Source organism: Salarias fasciatus, chromosome 20 (genome assembly GCF_902148845.1).
Source record: "Salarias fasciatus chromosome 20, fSalaFa1.1, whole genome shotgun sequence".
NCBI classification, from domain to species: domain Eukaryota; kingdom Metazoa; phylum Chordata; class Actinopteri; order Blenniiformes; family Blenniidae; genus Salarias; species Salarias fasciatus.
Genome location: NC_043764.1, coordinates 12,248,879 through 12,267,600, shown reverse-complemented (window position 1 = coordinate 12,267,600; position 18,722 = coordinate 12,248,879). Strand labels below are relative to the sequence as shown.

Genomic DNA, 18,722 nt, shown 5'->3' with positions numbered 1-18,722 from the left:
TTCAGAGCCGCAAATCAGCAGCGCTAGCTTTTAAACGGCAGCCATAAACTGTATACGAGCGGCATTATATACTCAAGTAAGCCCTGAAGGTCACCTGCTGTGGAAAAAAAAAAGGAAAAAAGAGAGAGGTAACCCGGTGGACTTCCTCCTCTTTGAAAATATATGTGCTCTCACAGTGTGGAGGAGAGATAATATGACAAGTAATTGACGAGGGCCATCCAAACGCAACCAGGACGGGGAATCGTCCATCTTTGAGGGTTTACGAAAGAGATATTGAAATAATAACTCAAGGATTACCAGAATGACAGAGTAGAGTTTCTTCATCTCTTCGCACGTCTTCGTCAGAGCCGAGAGATCCGCCTCGTACTTATCGATCACCGCCTGGCGAACAGAGAGGTTGACTTCATTGGCAATTCAGCGACTCGCGAGACAAACAAGTCTTTTTTAATAAGGTGATTATAATGCCAGTAATTACCCCACAACACATCTACATAGCTGAAGATGCATAATTTAAAGTTGGACTCTTAGTGGTGGCTTACCACCTCCAGACGGTTCAATCATGTAACAAAACCTTTAGTGACGGTTTGCAACTCTGCAGAGGCGTTCCGCCGTGTGGTTTTTTTTATATTTACTCAAGGACTGAGTATTTGGCAGCATCACTGGAAACTGTGTTTGGCCTCATGCAATATGTATTATAAAGTATTCCCCACTAGAAGGTGCAAAATATGAAGAAAACAAATGGAAATGTTTATATATAGCAACACGGTGCTTGATTTAATTTTGTTGCAAATTTCAAATGAGAAGGGAAAGCAGGAGTAGAATCTGCAGCATTCCTTGAGCTGGCGTGAACACACACACACACACACACACACACACACACACACACACATACAGAGGAATACATTATCTGGATGGAAACAGTGAGCAAGTGAGAGAGATGCAGGTTGGAAGATTCATTATAAAGCTGAATTACAAACGCTGTCTCCTCAGCACCGCAGCAAGAAACAAAAGACCGGGAACCTAACAACCCGCTTGTGTTCACACTGCTTCACATTTCTGCCTCCCTTTAGTGTTTTCCTGTTTGTTTGCCTGACTTATAATGCTTGACAGCAGGTAATTTCTACAGCAACATGACTGAAGCAGCCAGGAACATTTACGTACTTTAGATCTGCTTGCAGAGAGAATTTAGCTCAATACAAGAAATGTAGAAGAATATGTTTCACTATTGTGTGGTTATAACACTGATTACTTTTACAAAGTTGTGCAGTTTCAATCACTGAGAATTTATCGGCTTAGTGACTACAGGAGTTGCAGAGCTGCTGTCTCTCTTGGACACAAGGCTGCATCTTAGAAGTTCTCTTAAAGGTCACGGATTCACTGTAGCTACTCAGTCTGAGAACTAACTCACACTTTTTCAGTTGCGTGACTGGTCGGCAGCTTTTATATCAAAAACACACCAGTACAAATAAATGATTTTCTCACAGCATGAACAAACACACACAGTGGCGTGGAGGGTTTTCTCCTCACTGACTTTCACATCACTTTCCTTAGGTGCAAATTTTTCCTTTGCATTCAGTTTCCTAAATCTTCAGCTGTAGTAAATACATAGAAAAAAAAAATAAGACTGAAAAATCCTTGCTGGATTAATGGAGGCAGCCGGATGAGAAACACTGAATTCAATCAGCACCATGTTTGTTTACTAAAAATGCTCCGCTGTGTTACACCCAGATCACATGAATATATAATGAAGAAGAGGAGTTTCTGGATCACCTTCAGGTCTTTGAAGAAGTTTGGGTGTGGCGCTCCAGCGTTTCTCTTCTTGGTTGTCTTTCTGTACTCGACAACTTTCTTCAGTTCGTTTTTCAGGACTGAAGAAACACACACACACAGATCTCGGTTACAATCCATGATATTTGAACACTGTGGCAAATAGCTGCTTTAAATCAGATGCTGTCTCCTGTGTGCTGCGCTCTGCTCTGTTTGTGCTCATGGCGACTGTTTGTAAGTCATCATATAGACAATATATTGGATTGAGACCCTATACTCCCTAGACAATGAGATCACCACGTTTGGACAAAGAATACTGAGACTCCAGCTGCAGAGAGATCGAGAAAATGTTACTATCACACTCCTTCACAAGTAACACAGAAAAGGAAAGTCAATATTGCAGCAATCTCAGCAAATTTAACTGTCTTTGGACACGGTAGTAAAATGTGGCTCTGTAGTAGAACGTGATCTACTCACCATCTACTTCTGCGGTCAAACCCTTGATGGAAGCTGTCCAGAGGAGGAGGGAGGAAAAAAAAGAGCAGCGACACAGAGAAAGAACACGTCTCACTTAATCTGTACCGCAAAGTACCACTTTCACCAGTTTTGATCAAATCTTGACGAGTAAATACCTCCAGGGACAGTTTCGAATTCTGCCAAGTCTTGGGTGAAAGCGGCCAACTTCGGTTCGTGCAACATGATCTGCTCCACAAGGGCGTGGAGCAAGGTGAATTTCTTGTCTGTTCCACGGAGCTGAGAGAGCTGAGGATGTGGAGAGAAAGCAGAGTGAGAAAGGAGCTCGGCCTCAACGGACCCGGAGTCTCCAGGCAGATACACTCAACAACACAACACAGCACACACACACACATGGTTATTGTTGGTATACGACACTGATCTGTGCATCATCCACACAGTTTCCGTCAGGCCTCTTCAGCTGGAGTGGAACCTTGAGGCGCGTCGTCCACCTTTAACCTGATGGCCTCACGTCGTTCTCGAGACTTTCTCAAGATCTTTGGCAAATTTTACTCTTGAGTCAAAGACAGAAACCTGAGCATGTCCAGAAGAGACGCATGGTGTTTCTTTATGCACTAATAAATGTATTTATTAATTTTTAACAGATCATTTAAAATGTTTTTCTTTGTGGCAACAAGAGAAGCAAAGGTTGGTATATCAGAGGAGAATCTTTTAGTTTGAAAACAAATCATCAAAGAAGAATAGACTTTGAACAATCTGGAGACCTGATGAAGGCTTTTATTGATTCTGCCTCATCAGGATCATCTCCTCGCAAAATCATGATCGTGATTAAAAAAAAAAACACATGCAGGAGTGTGTGAGCAGTTGTGCTGATTAATTGCTTTGCTGCGAACGTGGCAACATGTCACATATTCATTTGGTTCACACTAACTTTCATCACACTTCATTCAGTCCTGGTGGGGCTTTCATATTTCTGATGTGTCTTTTGTATTTTAGTTGTGACTAATTTATGTTGAGTTTCTTTTATGAATTTTATTGTTAAGCCAGTGTTGTTATATTTAACTTGTGGCTTTTGTATTTGAGTCTTCGCTGTTTTAATTTGAGTTGTGCATTTTATTTTTTTTAATTTTAGTTAAAGCTTTTGACATTGAAGTTGTGCTTTATTCGGTTTGAGCAGCAGTTTTTGGACTTGTGTCCTTTTGTGTCCTTTGTATTTATATGGCAACTCTTTTATTTGTGTTGCAACTTTTGTCTTATTTTTCAGAATTCAGTCATTTATATTGAAGTTGTGGGTTTTGCATTCGGGTTGTTTTTGCACCTTCTGATCTTTCCAACAGGAAAAATGAAACTTTTTCATGAAAACCTGAAATTGCTACATCTTAGCACCGAAACCCCATTTCTCACTTCCTGTTTGGATTGTGACTAATAGCACTAAACCTGCACATGAGTAGTTTTATGAGTGTATTATTAGGCACCAGTTCAGAGAAGATCAAGTGTCTACGTCCCCAGATTTCTCATGAAAACACAGCTGAAGCAGGCAGTTTTACCTAAATGCTTTAACGGTTTGCAGAGGGGATTTAGTAAAAGATGTTTAACCAAAACTGTCCCACACTTTTCACGGCCCCTTCCCTTTAGTTGAGGACATTATGCAAATAAATGATTTCCTCACAGGATGAACACAAACATGCAGTTGTGAAGGTGTCGTCTCCCCTCCATACATATTCAAATCCCGGCAGCAGAAAACCCAATCTTTTGCACCACATTACATTTCTGACTGGCAGAAATCCACTTTGGATGGTGTCACTTACATCTTTAACGTCCACAAACACTTTACAGAGTTGAAAAATTGTGCACTGGAGTAGCTTTACCCGCTCGCTGATCAGTCTGGAGACATTTTCTAGGTTTCATTTATATTTGAAGTAGCTGTTTTTTTTTATTATATATCTTACAAATTTACATGAATTACTATTTAAAACCCTAATGCATTTGCACAATCCTCAAAGAGATTGCTGTAATGCAAAATTATAGCTAAATACCAACCAAGGATCTTGTTAACTATGTATGACTGCTTTGCCTTCATTGTGTATTTGTATCGAACTGGTAACCTTGAGCCTGGAGGACCTGGGTTTGAATTCCGGATGTGGCAGGAAGACATTCGGCATAAAAACAAGAGAATTTAAATGCAAGGTGCGATGATTTTCTGGTGCTAACCCTTTAATGCAAACAGCATCTCTCAAGGTAAGGTCCTCCATCACATACTGATGCTCACAGAGCCCCAAAACTCTGGAAAACCGGATGAACTTGATGCCGTTTTTGTGGGAGCGGTCATCAATTAGTTTGAGCAAAGTCTGTCTGCAGCAACAGTTTACTCTTCTCAATTAGACCCAGAAAGGCCTCAGAAGGGAACGCAGGGGCCTCGGTTTCATTAAAAAGGAGCAGACGTTTTATTCTCTGCGACTGGAGCGCTGCCCCTCAAACCCTCCCAGTGGAGAGAACGGCGCCCAGAGGAGCACTTTAGACCGAATGCAGAAGAATATGGAAAAGACTATACAGAGCCGAGCAGAGAGGAAGAGTCTGAGAGCCTCTTCCTGAGGCAGGCAGGAGGAAGCGTCATTCATAACCAACAGTTTGTTGTGTTGCATTCAGGAGCGACTGGAAAGTGTGAAAATTCTGACTTCGGAGAGGTTATAGCGATGGCTCGAAGTGTTTGAGCTGTAAATTTGTTACATCTGTAGAGAGCCAATGCTGCTATTCCCCCCTACTTGCCAAACCAGCTATGCTGTCTGCTATTAGCATACCTCCCCCACCTGGCTGCGTTTCCAGGGAAACGTCCATTATTTTCTTGTTTTCTCAACTGACTTATACTTCTGTATCATTAGTTCATTTTTAAAGAAGAAAATCTTAAAGTAGATAGAAAGTCTTTGCCCTGATTAAGCAGGTTGCGACGTCGCACCAACATTTTGTTTACTTTTTAATACAGACTATATAGTGATGTATTTACCAGCCACCTATAGTAGTATTGATTTTCTTGTTCAGTCTTGGCCGGATATTTCCCAAAGTGTAGAGCCGCTCCTTTGTAAGCCCGAAAACGGGCTCAGACGTTGTTGCTTCATAAAAAAAGACCCACTAACTGAGCGACTGAACTTGGAGATTGTTCACTTCTAAGACACCCAGACCCCCCCCAGAGACCACTTTTTGTGCGAAGTTTCATTTCCCCCTCTGAAGGCTGGCGGCGACACGGCCACAAAACTGTCAGAGCGGCGGCGGCGGAGACCCCAGTGAACCCGAGCGGCGGAGAGAAAACTGAAAGATGCACAGAAGCCCCGCCGTGTATGTCAATGAGTAGTCTTATTAGCGCGGCGCCGCAACTCAATCAAAGGTCAGGCAACGGCGGCGGACTCCTACTTTAGGTAAGGAGGAGAGGCGGAATCCCTTGGCCTTTCCTTTTCCGGCGTTCTCGTTGAGGTAATTGCCAATGGCGAGGAGGTACTCCAGCACGGAAACGAATGACCCGCAGTTGTACAGCTGTGTGCACATTCTGATCTTCTGGTTAATCAGCTGGAAGACAAAACACAGGGGCGCGGGGCAAAGTCATTTCATTCAGTAATCCGGGCGCATACAGGCTCCTGCATTCGTTTCTCCACAGAACGACTCTGTGGAAAAAAAAAAAAAAACAAAACAATGGAACTTGTTGAGAGAGGTTCTCCATTCGTTCACAATGAAACACATTTCACATTTCTGAATTACAACATCTGCTCTCCTCTGAAAAATATTAATCAGAACCCCATTGTTTGGGAAGATCATTCATTAGTATGCGACTCTGTCAACTTCAAATCTCCCGTCTTGTCCAAATCACTGAAAACCAGTACTGGATTAAAGCTACTTGTTCTTTAACAAATCAAACCTTGCTCCCTTTTAATTATCTTGCTTACTTAGATGTGGGTTGGTTGTGTTACCGGTATGTGGATCAGGTGTATAAACTATGGCCCATTTTTAAATTCCCCACAGAAAATTATGAAAATAATATCTAAAGGCTAATCCTTCTGTCACTGAAAGCTGGACATTTTTCAGGCTCCTGTTAAGAGGACTGAGTGAACCCAGATTCACGAGATGCTTCTCCAGCAGTAAACAGAAGCTTAGAGAAACGGTAACATTGATGCCAGCAGGAGTGAAGTGGGGGAGGCTTTCATTGCCATTTTGCTCAAGAAGGAATTTGTAAATCGAACTGATGCAAAGCTGGCGATTTTCAAATCAAGAACCCTACAAAGAACTGTAAATTTCAGCCATGTGTATTCATTTTTAGCAAAGTTTGATTTAAATGAAGCACAAAATATTTAATCAAAATGAAAATCCATGGAGGTTATATACTATGAAATTCATTTCAGTTCATGTTTTCTAGAGCTATTTAATCTAGGTAAGCAAAATCACACTATAATAATCTTTATTACTTTCTATATATTTTGTCTTCTTTCTTTTTTCACAAAACCTGAAAAAGTTGACAAAAAAGAGTGAAACTCCAAGCCTCACAAAAACACAAAAATACCATTTCTACTTCAATATGTGCTTCATGTGCAGCAAATGACGGAAAATAAATGATTTAACTTTCTTTTTTCTTTAAAAATTCAAGATGAAATTTGACTCATTTCCACATTTTGTGAGGTCTTCCTGACGGCGGACAGACGTGTCGATTTCGGTCCACTGGCCACGTATTTGACACTCCTGCTCCATAGATATCAGTATCTAGGCTGCTTTCGGTTTTTTTGTAACATAGTTAATAATCTGTTTTGGGTGAGTGAAAAGGTTTGAATTGCGCAGTCAATCTGTTCTTTGAGCAGAAAACTTTTAAATGTGTGACTAAAACGGCATGAGACGATCATTTCGGGCTTTTTGCCACTGAAACATAACACTGGCAAAACATTGATGGTTTCATGTTTCTGAGATGAAAATTGAGGCACATTCCTCACCGCGTGGGGATGGCAGCCTGCAGATGCTGGTGCGAAAGCCACAGCGGGGCCGGATATTTTCGTGCCGGCGACCGCAGGGGGCAGCAATAAGCCGAACTCAAACAACAATCTTGATCAACACCAGAAATGTTGTTTTCACAGAAATCAAAACACCTCGGCGGTGAGGATTTAGTCATTGTTTTTGGCAGATGTGCATCTGCTGCCTTCCCCACCGGCAACGGAGACCGGGACGCCGTCGGTTCCCGGAGCTTCTCCGCTCCGAATTATCAATCTCACCACGCGGCGGACGAGAGAATCTTACACTGTTCCACTGGTTCAGGAATCCACCGCAGCGTCGCGTTCACACACATCACTGTCCGAGACAGTCGCATGGCGTCCCCTCAGGGAATTTTGTCTGATCCATTCACTCGCCGAAGTATTTACAGACGGATCATTTCAGCACTCGGGTGCATTAAGGGCATTTTCATGGCCTATTTTGCGACTTTTTACAGTCGGTCTTAAAAAACACAACTGTTGTTTGTATGTATTAAAGATCATCATGTAAAAGTGGTTATCGGTTCGTGCTGTTCGCCTCCGGTTTGGACGAATGAGAAGAGGAACAGACATTTTACAGGTGCTGCCTTTTCTCTTGTTCGTTAGCGCCTCATAGATTAAGGTGTTGTTGAGGAAAGTGACAATTTACTGCTTTAATCTCCGAAAAAAGGAGTGAAGTCACTTTACGAGCCACTTGAAATGATCAAGCCCATCGGGGTGATTAAGTGATTAGTAAAGGTTAATTATTTCAAACACCTCTGTATCTGGATACAACAAACTCTAACCAAGTAACCCTGAACCCCTCGAACAACAAGTGACACTGAGTGAGTCATAACATGATGAAAATAGTAAGAATAATTGCAAATTAGATATTAAATTGTGAGATTTTAGTAGTTTTCATCTCTGAATTTCTATCAAAAGCATCGGTTACTATTCTAACACTTTCAAATCTATTTTTTCGTGTCTAAAGCGCTGCTGGGCTTCACATCACATCTTTGTTTTGGACTTTACGGAGTGTATTTTGAAACGGCTGCACGCAGAGCAGAAAAAAACTCTATTAAAAAAAGGCGCTGGACGGAAAAGTACAGGGCGAAACCCGTCATCCTGGCAGAGACACGCCGACAAGAAGGACGCGGATGAGAGGCGTCCCCCTGGCGGCGACTTCTCCATCTCCTCTCCTCGAGCCCTGCCCGTCGGCTGGCAGGTAAAGCCTTATTGTTCAGGCATCCAGACGCCTGTTGTGTCAGAGAATTGAAGGATTTAGAGGACGCAGCGGCCGAGACTCCATTTTTTAACACATTGTTCTACGAGAGACTGAAGTTTGGATTGCAGCTTAGTTTCTGTCACCTCATACCTGCATGCAAATACCGAAGTTTTGATTGAATGACCTTTCTTTTTTTTCTTTTTTTTTTAATAAATCCAAGGCTGCTAAAGAAAAACATCAAAAAAAAAAAACAACCTCAGAGTAAATTGAAACTTAATGAAATTGCTAATCTTTCTTGTCGAGTCATCTTGCCGGCGCACAATATGTTTGTCTCTGTGTGTTAGACTAAGAAAAATTACAGTCACAGTCAATAGATTACAGTGCCATCAGTCTCAGCCGTTGTTTCTCTTCATTCCCAGACAGTCAGCAGACAGGAGATTAGGACTGAAGCACTGATGCTGAAAGGAACAGAAGCTTGAGAGAATCGCAATAAAAAGAAGAGGGAAAAAAAAAAAATAAAGAGAGAAATAAAAACGACCTGAGAAGCTGGGAGGTATTCTTGTCTGACTGCAATATCTTCACACCCTGCAGACCCGATGCCAATAAACAGCAATCCTCCGTTAACGATCAGTCTGACTAATAACGAACCGGCCACGTCTGGATGTTCATCCTGCATAAGTCAAAATACCTGGCTGTTTGAGTCACGGGATGACTTCAAAACAAAACAGACTGTTAATTTTTATGATAACATCTTGATTAAAAAAAAAAAAAAAAGAAGGATTTAATAGAAGATAAAACTAATTGAAATTATGGAATTACTTTTATCCCATGATGTGAAAGCTGCAGACCACACTGTTTAAAGTGAAATCACACCTGAAACAGTGTGTGTGTGTGCATGTGTCCGAAAAGCTGAGAGAAAAGTATATTTTGTCGGCACAGTTTGGCTCAAATCATTACTCTGAGGTCAAAATGTCAACAGGAGTCTTGATAACGGAATAATCCGTGTGTTTCACCTCATCTGACAGTGGGCAGATAGTGCAGCGTTTAACTTGGTGAATTTTAGGCAGCAGGCTGAATTTAAGCTATGCTCATGTTACCGAGCTGAGATAAAAACCCGTCAGAACCAACACATTAAGCTTTGCATTCAACACAAAGACCCAAAACTTCACCGTTTGACGGACATGAAGCCCCCCACCCCCACCCCCACCCCCATCCCCACCCTTCACACAGAAGTTTGCAGAACAAACTGAGAATTTCTTTCTTTTGATAAAACTCTCAAATGGATTTTCATCGTGTTTTTTTTTTTTTTTTTTTTTTTTTGATGGGAGATTTTTAGGAAAGTTTAATGCCACCTACACAAAAATGGAACTTGATTTGATTAAGCTCCATCCTTTCTTCTCCGTCAAATGAAGGGAAGTGTCTTAAAGTGCTTCTCGTTCCTTTTCTGTTTTCAAGACTCTTAACCATCAAGCAAATAGAATAGGAACTACTTAACGCACCACTTCAAACATAAAAAAAAAAAGTCAAACTGGAAGAGGAAAAAGCTTTCATGTATTAATCTCAGTTTGTCCACAGATGTTCTTTTCATTTAAGTCTGAAGCTTCGGTGTGTCTGAGCATTAACATTTGCATTACAGAATACATTTGTGCAGGTTTCGTCCTCCTCCGGCTCGCTGAAGTGGGGCAGCAAGTTTAAAAACAGCCTGACTCGACCTTTGATTTGGCTCGGCGGGCGATCGGGGGCGGGGGGGTGAGGGGGGGGTGAGGGGGGGTGAACTCACGGGCTGCAGGTCGTTCATGCTGATCGGGAGCTCTCTCAGAGTCAGCAGCAGGTCGAGCTGCGTGCCCAGGTAGGGGATGTTGCACATCTGTAGGAGAGGGGAGAGATAATGAGCCGCGTACGTACAGAAGGGAGCACAATTATCACGTCGCCGTACAGCCTATTTCCATGTGATTTATTCAGAGGCGTGCTGCTGCCGGGGCCGTGCTCCGGGGAGACACGGCCGCTGCGCGGCTGCCTGCTTGTTCGCCGACTCCACTCCTTTGGAAAGATTACCGCAGGGCGAGAGTGGAGTGCTGCGGGCCTGTCGGCGGGGTGATTTAACAGAGAAACTGAAGGCCTGACACTTTTAAACGATTGGCTGAGCTGCCTAGTCGACCTTTGTGTCTGTGCTAACCTCTAATAAATCACTCCACATTGTCAGAACGTCCCGCTCGTGCTCAGGTACCGTCTCCCGCAAGCCAAAGGCCAATTTTTTTTTTCTTCTGACAGATAGTTAAGGGAACGATATTAGGATTAGTGTTTGAAATCAACACAATGTAGTCATTTTATTTCTTCCTCCCCCCCGCCTCCTTCTACCCTCCCAGAATGTGTCATCTTCCACACACTCAGGCATCGCTCGGCTCGGCTCGTCACATTTCTTGACACATTTTAAATTTCTAATCGGAGGTGAACAATCATGCTGGTTTCATGCCAAGGTAAGACTGTTTTAATTCAGCCTCTTTGGGCTAAAAAGCGTTCACACATTTGTCACTGTTTAAGGGAATCATATGACTGTTTTTTGGGGGTTTTTTTTTTCCTCGGCTGCGACAGATCTCAGACGCACAAACAGAAGTATTCTCATCTCTGCAGATTTTTTCAGAGGTAAGACGGAACAAGCTGAAGGATGTCTGTCTTGGCACAGCGCTGGATTTTTACTTTACACTCCGAGACTGATCAGCTTTCAAACATAGGGCTTTAGAATAAACATACACTCATGCAGGGTTTGGAGGGAAGGCAAAGAAAAGACAACAGCAGCACAGCGGAGCAGCAGCTGGGACAGAAACAGAGGGATTTCATTTATCTGAAGACAAATGTCACACCCCTGACTTTAATGTATTGATATTTTTTTGTTGTTGTTCAATAGTGAAAAATGCCTTTTATTGATGTGGGTGTCACGTCCACAAATATCCAGAGAGCGAAGCGATTATTCAAAACTGTTCGCCGGATAAAAAGACGGTTTCTGAATGTCAACAGTGAAGGAAACAAGACTTTGACTCTGCTGCAGCTCCAGCTGCTTTATGAGGCTTCATTTAGGCTCACAGCAAGAAAATATCGACTGGATGCTGTTTTAATTGTCGGTAATTTCTTACTGAGGGCAAAACTAATTATTAGGTACAATTACAGAACCAGCACACTTGGCCTATATGTCAACTCAGAACCGTGACGGCACCAAGAGACGAAAAGCTGCATAAGTTTGTTCAGCTTCATTTGTAATTACCTTTAAAACACTCGTCTATTTGCGCATGTGCAGAAGAACTGTTTAACAGACACAATAAACCCAACGAAGGTTTTGCGTCTTCACTTGGAAACAACGGGGCTTAGGTGTTATAACGCTTTGAGATGAGACAGAGTACAAACTAAAAGTACTGACAGGAGTTCGCCAGCCAGAACACATCAGGGGAGAAAAAAAACCGCCTTGGAGACAAAACCCTGTCGTTTGCCAGGAGTTACAAAATCCACTGCGGAAAATTCACTTTGCTGAGAGGTCAGCTGCAAGTGGAGAAAACAAAGGAGACATTTATAGATCTTTTAAAGTACACTGATCGTATTACACACATTTAAAAAAAAAAAAAACCTGATTACATACACAAATATCCTTCCACACACCCAAATAACCACACAAAACGGGATAATCATGCACACTGTTCCCTAGGTGCAAGCAGGTGCCACCGCTGCTATGGTCGCCCCACATTTCGGTGGCATGCAAACGGAAGTTTTCTGCACTTTCCCACCAAAGATCAGTGAGGTTTACAGAAGCCGCAGCTCACATGTTGATTTGCAGCTTCCAGAGCAACAAGGCCGCTCCGGTATTGTGTCGCAACAATAGCGGAGCCCATGTTTTCAAGCTAAAGAAGAAAGCCTTAAATATTTGCACTTTATCACAACAAGTCATTAGACGGGTGATTTCTAGCAAAGGAGCGGCTTTGAAATATGGTTCTTTTTCTGCAGGTTGATGTCTGACAAAAATCACAAATTACTCTGCAATTTTGGATAAAATAGTTTGCAATATCAAGAATCTGCGATCGCAATAAATAAAGTACAAGTTCATTCATCTTCTATACACACTTAATTCAAATGATGGACGGTTGTGTACGCCCCAGTCCATCATGGAGCGGCGGTCTCCAAGTTTCTAAGACTTTACCTGTATCTTAAGCGATCGAGATGAAAAGAATAAATAAATTCACACAACCAGGTGGAGTAAAGGAAAAGGTCGAGCATGAATCAACCGAAACATAACTGAAAAATATGAACGAGGATGTAGCGGACTTTCTACAATTTTTTTGGGGGGAAGGTGGTGTTTCTTCTGTCTTGTGAATAAGATATGAAACACTGTACTTTCTCCAGTTCTCACTCTAGTGAAGCTGTGAACTGTAGTTGTGCAGCAGATATGTACATGTTTTGTGACTTAACCTTGAGTGTGGGTGATCTGAGTTTGAATCCCAGGAAGCAGGTGTGAAAACTAAACAAATTTATGGTCTGAGTTGATAAATGACTTTAACTGTGAAAGAGAATAGACACTATAGCTATATTTTCTAGTTTGAATTAATCTACTGTAACTTTTGTGTTAAATCTGACCTGAACACAAACTGAATGCTTGATATTAGGATCGTCAGCTGGTGACACAGATACGTTGACATCTTTCTACCTCTGATGAGCAGCAGGCGGATTGTCTGCTCAGTGAAGCCAAGTCGTGGATTCAAAGCAGGAGAAAGATTTAAAAAGATGCCAAACTGTTTCCAATTTGCAATTGTCTCAGCCTGAAATATTAAAACAGTTAGATTGAAGGGGAACGAGTGGAAGACAAAACAAGATCAACTTTGAAGTCTGCAATCTCTGAATTTCACTGATCACAACAAAACTACCGGTACCTCAGGTGTTATGTCTTGAATTAATTTTTCAGTCAATAATCCACTAAAGTATTCAATCTAATTTGCCCCAGTTATGCTACATTATTAAAAACTAGGCCATTTTCTAACACCTGAAAAATTATGACTATTTATTTCTTTTTTTTTTTTTTTTTTTTTTTTACAAATTAAACTCTTTTCTCTCTTCAATAAATCCAAGAAAGAATCTTTTCTGTCTGTCTGGTTGTCTGTCTTCCTCTATTTGCCCCGTGATTGACTGACGGCCCGTCTCCGGTGAACCCGGCCTTCGCCCGTCGTCAGCTGGGATCAGCTCCGGCGCCCCGCGACCCCGCGCTCGGATGAAGTAGCATCAAGGATGGATGGATGGATGACTGTTGCCATCTAAGCCTGTTCACAGCCTCAGATCCACAGCTTGGCCCCTTCTGGCTGCTCCAAATCCAAGATTAAAATCTGAAGATAGCCGCACTCCTGCCATCAGGGCCCGTCGGCCTTAAAACGACCTTCTTCAGGATATAAAGCCGAGAGAATCAGTGCTTTCATTTAGATCATGTCATTAAACCCTCCTTGTCATTTCACTTCACTTCAACTTACTGTCCTAAAGTCATCCGAGTCTCTTTCTCCTCAGTTTTTTTCTTTAATCCTTTAATAACACAGTTTTTGATTTATTTCGTATTTTATTCCATGTTCCATTCTTTTACTACATTCTGACAGATTTACTTCGGCATTGTTTGACTTGTCTGCTTCTGACTGGTGCTGCTCTTTAATCAAACGGCCTCGTACACATTTAAATTATGTTTTTAACGTTCAGTATTACGATCTCAAAGGCGGTCCGATACAACCGTCGGTGTGCCGAGTGGAAAAGGTTGAGCTAAACTCATCCGGCGACTGCAAATCAGCAGCAAGGGAAGCAGGGAAAGTTCGTCCGCCATAAAAGCAGCGGTGCACTGTTTCACTGAGCGGCGTCGAGGAACAAACAGCCTCTAAGTGGAGAGATTCATCAGAGGGAAAACCTTAACTCCTCAACTCATCTTCACAAGAAAAAAGAAAAAAAAAAAATAATCGATGCCTCACGCCAGTAAAGTTTGAATTGAGGTCTTTGGCCAAATTCATCAAAGGTATAGTTGGAGAGTGAAAAACACAGCAGCGGTGGAAATATGGAGGTGTGGAGCGGTGAGGCGAGGCGGACACACAGGAACCATTGCACGGATGAGGGGGAGGACAGACTTTCATTAAATGTCAGCGTGTTGTGGCCAGTAAAGACGCCGAAACGCTCTAATCCGTCCTAAAATGAAATGCAACTTCAAGTTGCTGATGAAACCTTCGCAGCACATTTCCAGTGTCCTTGCTTGAATGCCAGTACTTATTTGTGGGTTAAAAATGGAAGAAGAAGAAGAAGAAGAAGAAGAAAAAAAAAACATTCAATACACAAAAGTGCAATTATTTGCTTAGTGGGTGACCCAGATTTTCCACATACCAAATGACTGTTAAAGAGAATCTTTGAAAGGGGCTTTAATTTCTTTTTTCCACTTCAAAATCTGCAAAAAAGCAACAAAAAAAGTTTGGAAATGTGTGCTTATTAAATTATTCATGTGTAGCAGTGATAACTCTGTACCATTACATTTAAATAACATGTGAAGAGGGTTCAAGACAAAGCGCTGGGAAGATAATGGGCATCAGGGGAATTCCTTTTCCCACCATTCCTTATTTTTGTCTTGAGATGTTATGATTATGAATAAAGTGGAAAGTGTTACTGTTACAATCATACTTTCCAGTCTTACAGTTTCAGCACTCAACTGAAAAATGCTATTTGAGGAGTAAAATGTTCCAGCTGTGTGCGGTATGGCCCATCTTCCAACTCCTAAAACCTTTCTTTACAACCCTTTCAAATCATTATATTTCTAAGGAACACGCATTTGTAGGATCAGTCACGTCGGCTGCTCCTGTGACAAATTGCAAAAAAAAAAAAAAATGGAACATTTTTCTTTACTCTTTACACTGCATGTAATCCATCCGCAGAGCCCTCTGCATCCAGCGTACATTAAATAACGGCACAGCGGCTCGCGGGCTGTAAAGAAATGTGCAGTTAACAAGTCCAACAAAGCTCCAGCAGGCCACACACATCAGTGCACTGTGTGTGTTCATGTGTGTGTGTGCAGGACGTCCAGAGAACGCATGGCATGGAAGTCACATTTGATGGTGAGTAATAATGAAGATAAAAAAATTGTGATAATTCATAAAGAATATGCCAGAGCTTTCAATTTCTGGATTTAAATAATGGCTTCTTGGGAGAGTGTGCAGAATGACTAAATTTGCAGGACACTACATTTCAGGAGGGGAAAGTGAACAAGTGCAACATTTGAATTCCTGCTTTACTTAGAGCTGATTATGTTGCATGTAATGCAATGTAAGTACATGATGTTCCTGCATGTTTTGCCGGCTTCATGCATTAGGTAGATGGCGTCATCTTTGTGTGGTGTTAGATGTTCCTGTAGAGAGGGATGTTCTCACAGGTCATATGTTTCCACCCCTGCTCCCTCCAGCACCTCCACATGGCTGCTGATAAACAGATGAAGCTCGTCACGACACCCACGGTACGCGAGCGTGACGGCAGGTGACTAAGGATCAGGAATAGATCCGTTCTGAGCACCAGTACTTACTGAAAGTGACCATTCACTGTGTTTTTCTAACATGCAGCCACACTGTGAATTGTGCTTTGGAGCCTCTTGACTCTCGTCTGTTGCTGCCAGGGTTTTTTTTTTTGAGAAATGAAATGAAATATGATCAATGAGATATTGTAATTACTGCTGTGTGGGCGCATCCTCCTCTTCTGCATCACTTAGCATTCACTTCCCATTTGCATGTGTTCCTCTCTTCGGTCGCTCCTTCAGAGTCAAGCCCAGTGCAGAAACTGCAGTTAGCTTTACATTTGTTGCTGTTTATCCTAGAACGTCTCCACACAGATGACATTAGTCCTCCTTCGCTGATGAGCCGCTCTGCTGAGGGGTTCATGTCAATTGATGTCAAGCGGCGGTGAAGTGGTTTCTGCTCTGCTGTGCCAGAGTCCTTCAGAACTCCTATCAGACTGAGCATCGGCCGAGGGACGAGGACTCAAGGAGGATTTTCACCGTCTGTAAATATCTTGAGTTAAAGCTCCAAACTGACCGCGTTATAAACTAGAAATGTTAAGCTACTTTTTTAAGACACTGTTTTCGAGGAGAGGATATTTTACAGACACCGGCTAGAGACAGTTTTCAGTTATTTCAGTGCTTTCATGGTGAGAAGACTGCTGCCTTCTCTGTGTTGAACAGACTGCTGTAGAGATGCAATATGAATACAAGCACAGACACACCAGTAAACTGAGGCTCAGAAAGATCGACTAGAAATGCAAGCATTCTGTCCGGATGGCAAAATATAAAAAAATGATCACTGTACACACTTAAATGTCGGAAGCAGAAACACTCAAAGTATTGTACTTTGCACACCAGGGCACTAGTTAGTGTTAGTGGTGTGTTTTAAATGCATGCATGCATAAAAGAGCAACATGCAAACATAGAAGTTCCTTTAAATTATCTTTCTTTATCATTGAAGCCCACTAATTGTCTGATACGTGTAAGAAATGTCTCTACTGATCCATAGGATGGTGTACTAAATCCACACTTTGATGGAGAAGTATTGTTATTTCAAGAGTGAGAACACCTCAAGTATCACTCTGGGAACTGACATTGTTATTGTAGATCTGCTGGAACATGTGAAGAAAAACTATTAATCATGCCTATAGTGTGCGTGTGTTGCAGAGAGGTTCTCCTGATGGTGTTTAAAGTCATAGATTCTTCTTCTGATAGACTTATTGTGGCCAATAAGACTCAGTCTACTCCATGATGTGTCAAAGACAGAAAGGGAGTCACTGCGCTGCTGATTCCTGCTAACATCAACATCCCTCCATTCCAATTCCTAGTCAGGTGTTTATTTTGAAGACTTTAAGGACTTAAGAAGCCTGCCTGACAATAGTTGAGGTGACAGCATTGGGCCACACTACGAAGAATGAACTTTTTCCAACTCTGGAAAAGCCCCAGTGATTTAAGCGTAACGCTCACAATTTGTCTGCAATCATGAAACTGCTGTAGAATCATCTGGCGCAGCGCCAGACCACTTGGTCACGCTAAATTGATACTGAGTTGAAGAACAGTTGACCCAATGTCCACTTGGACTTTGTCCAGTTCTCCTTCCTGTGACCCTTTAAAGAAGTCTTTCCCAGAGCTCAAACTCTGGAGAAGTCTGCTGAGGACGTGTTCTGCTAGGGCAGAGGTGTCCACTCCTGATCCCGGCAGACCACCGTACGTCTCCTTTCTCCAACAGGCCTGGTGTTTATGATTGCTAACAAGCCACTCGTTACACTCAGGTACAATGAAGTAGATAAAACCCAGCAGGACTGTGGCCATCCAGGAAGAGGCGATCTATCCCGCGGTAGGGAAGTTTGTCTAAGACGGGTGCAGCAGAAATCTAATGACAGAGGAATTCATGATTTTTCTTTCCAGGATTGTTTTTCTCCTCATTACTTTTTGAGGCGTAATCCTGACAAAACTTCATAATCACAGGAAAAAAGTCTGAAAAACTGGAAGAAGACAACCTTTTTTATCACTGGATTCAGTAAGATGCATGCAAGGATCCACCTTGCATGGCAGCTGTTAACACTTGCATGTGAGGATATGTGTGTGTGTGAATGTGATTAAGAATGTGAAGCACAACTGTTGAACTGGTTCAAGTGCTCTGCAACCCTTATTTGGATAAAGTATGCACCAAAAATGAATACAGTGTTTTTGTTAATTAATATAAAAAGCAGGCAACCGTACCGCCAGCATGTACTGGTCCACGATGTGCAGCTCTGACACCGGCCCTTTGTGGGACTTGTACATCTCCACATCCTCCACGGTGGGAACATACCTGGAATTAAACAAACAATTTCAATGTTTCCAAGAGTGGATCGTCCATTTCCTTTAAAACAAACAAATAAATACACTACTTAGTGCTGAAGGTAGAACAATTTGCTTATTTCCCCCCAAGAAGCGTCTTTCTTTCTTCATTTTCTTTCTTGTGTTCCGAAGCTCATTTGCAAAAAAGTGACTCCGAGCAAATCACATTGGCACAGTCCTGATAACGCAGATTAGTGCCGTTTGAGTGTCACATTTGTAATAAACAGAAACTATGGACACATTCAGACTGACGGGGTGTCATTCTGTCATGAATATTTAAACTAATGGAGAGTTGCTTATTATATAAGGCTTTCAAGGGCATCAATAGCTTTGCTCCTCCGATTTTATGAAAAAAAAAAAACTTGCAAGTGAGGGGAGAACATCTGTCGATAAACATGAATAA

General features: G+C 42.1%; 1 protein-coding gene across 1 annotated transcript in view; it reads right to left on the bottom strand.

The window, feature by feature from the left end:
* LOC115408797 (formin-like protein 13) overlaps positions 1-18,722 on the bottom strand; it is a 45,270-nt gene that overhangs the window by 10,945 nt on the left and 15,603 nt on the right. The window contains exons 10-16 of the mRNA XM_030119723.1: positions 18,200-18,290; positions 10,223-10,309; positions 5,647-5,799; positions 2,400-2,529; positions 2,245-2,277; positions 1,771-1,868; positions 298-381 (exon numbers count right to left, since the gene is read on the bottom strand). Coding sequence (XP_029975583.1) covers positions 298-381; positions 1,771-1,868; positions 2,245-2,277; positions 2,400-2,529; positions 5,647-5,799; positions 10,223-10,309; positions 18,200-18,290 — 676 coding nt within the window. The remainder of the gene's footprint in view (positions 1-297; positions 382-1,770; positions 1,869-2,244; positions 2,278-2,399; positions 2,530-5,646; positions 5,800-10,222; positions 10,310-18,199; positions 18,291-18,722) is intronic.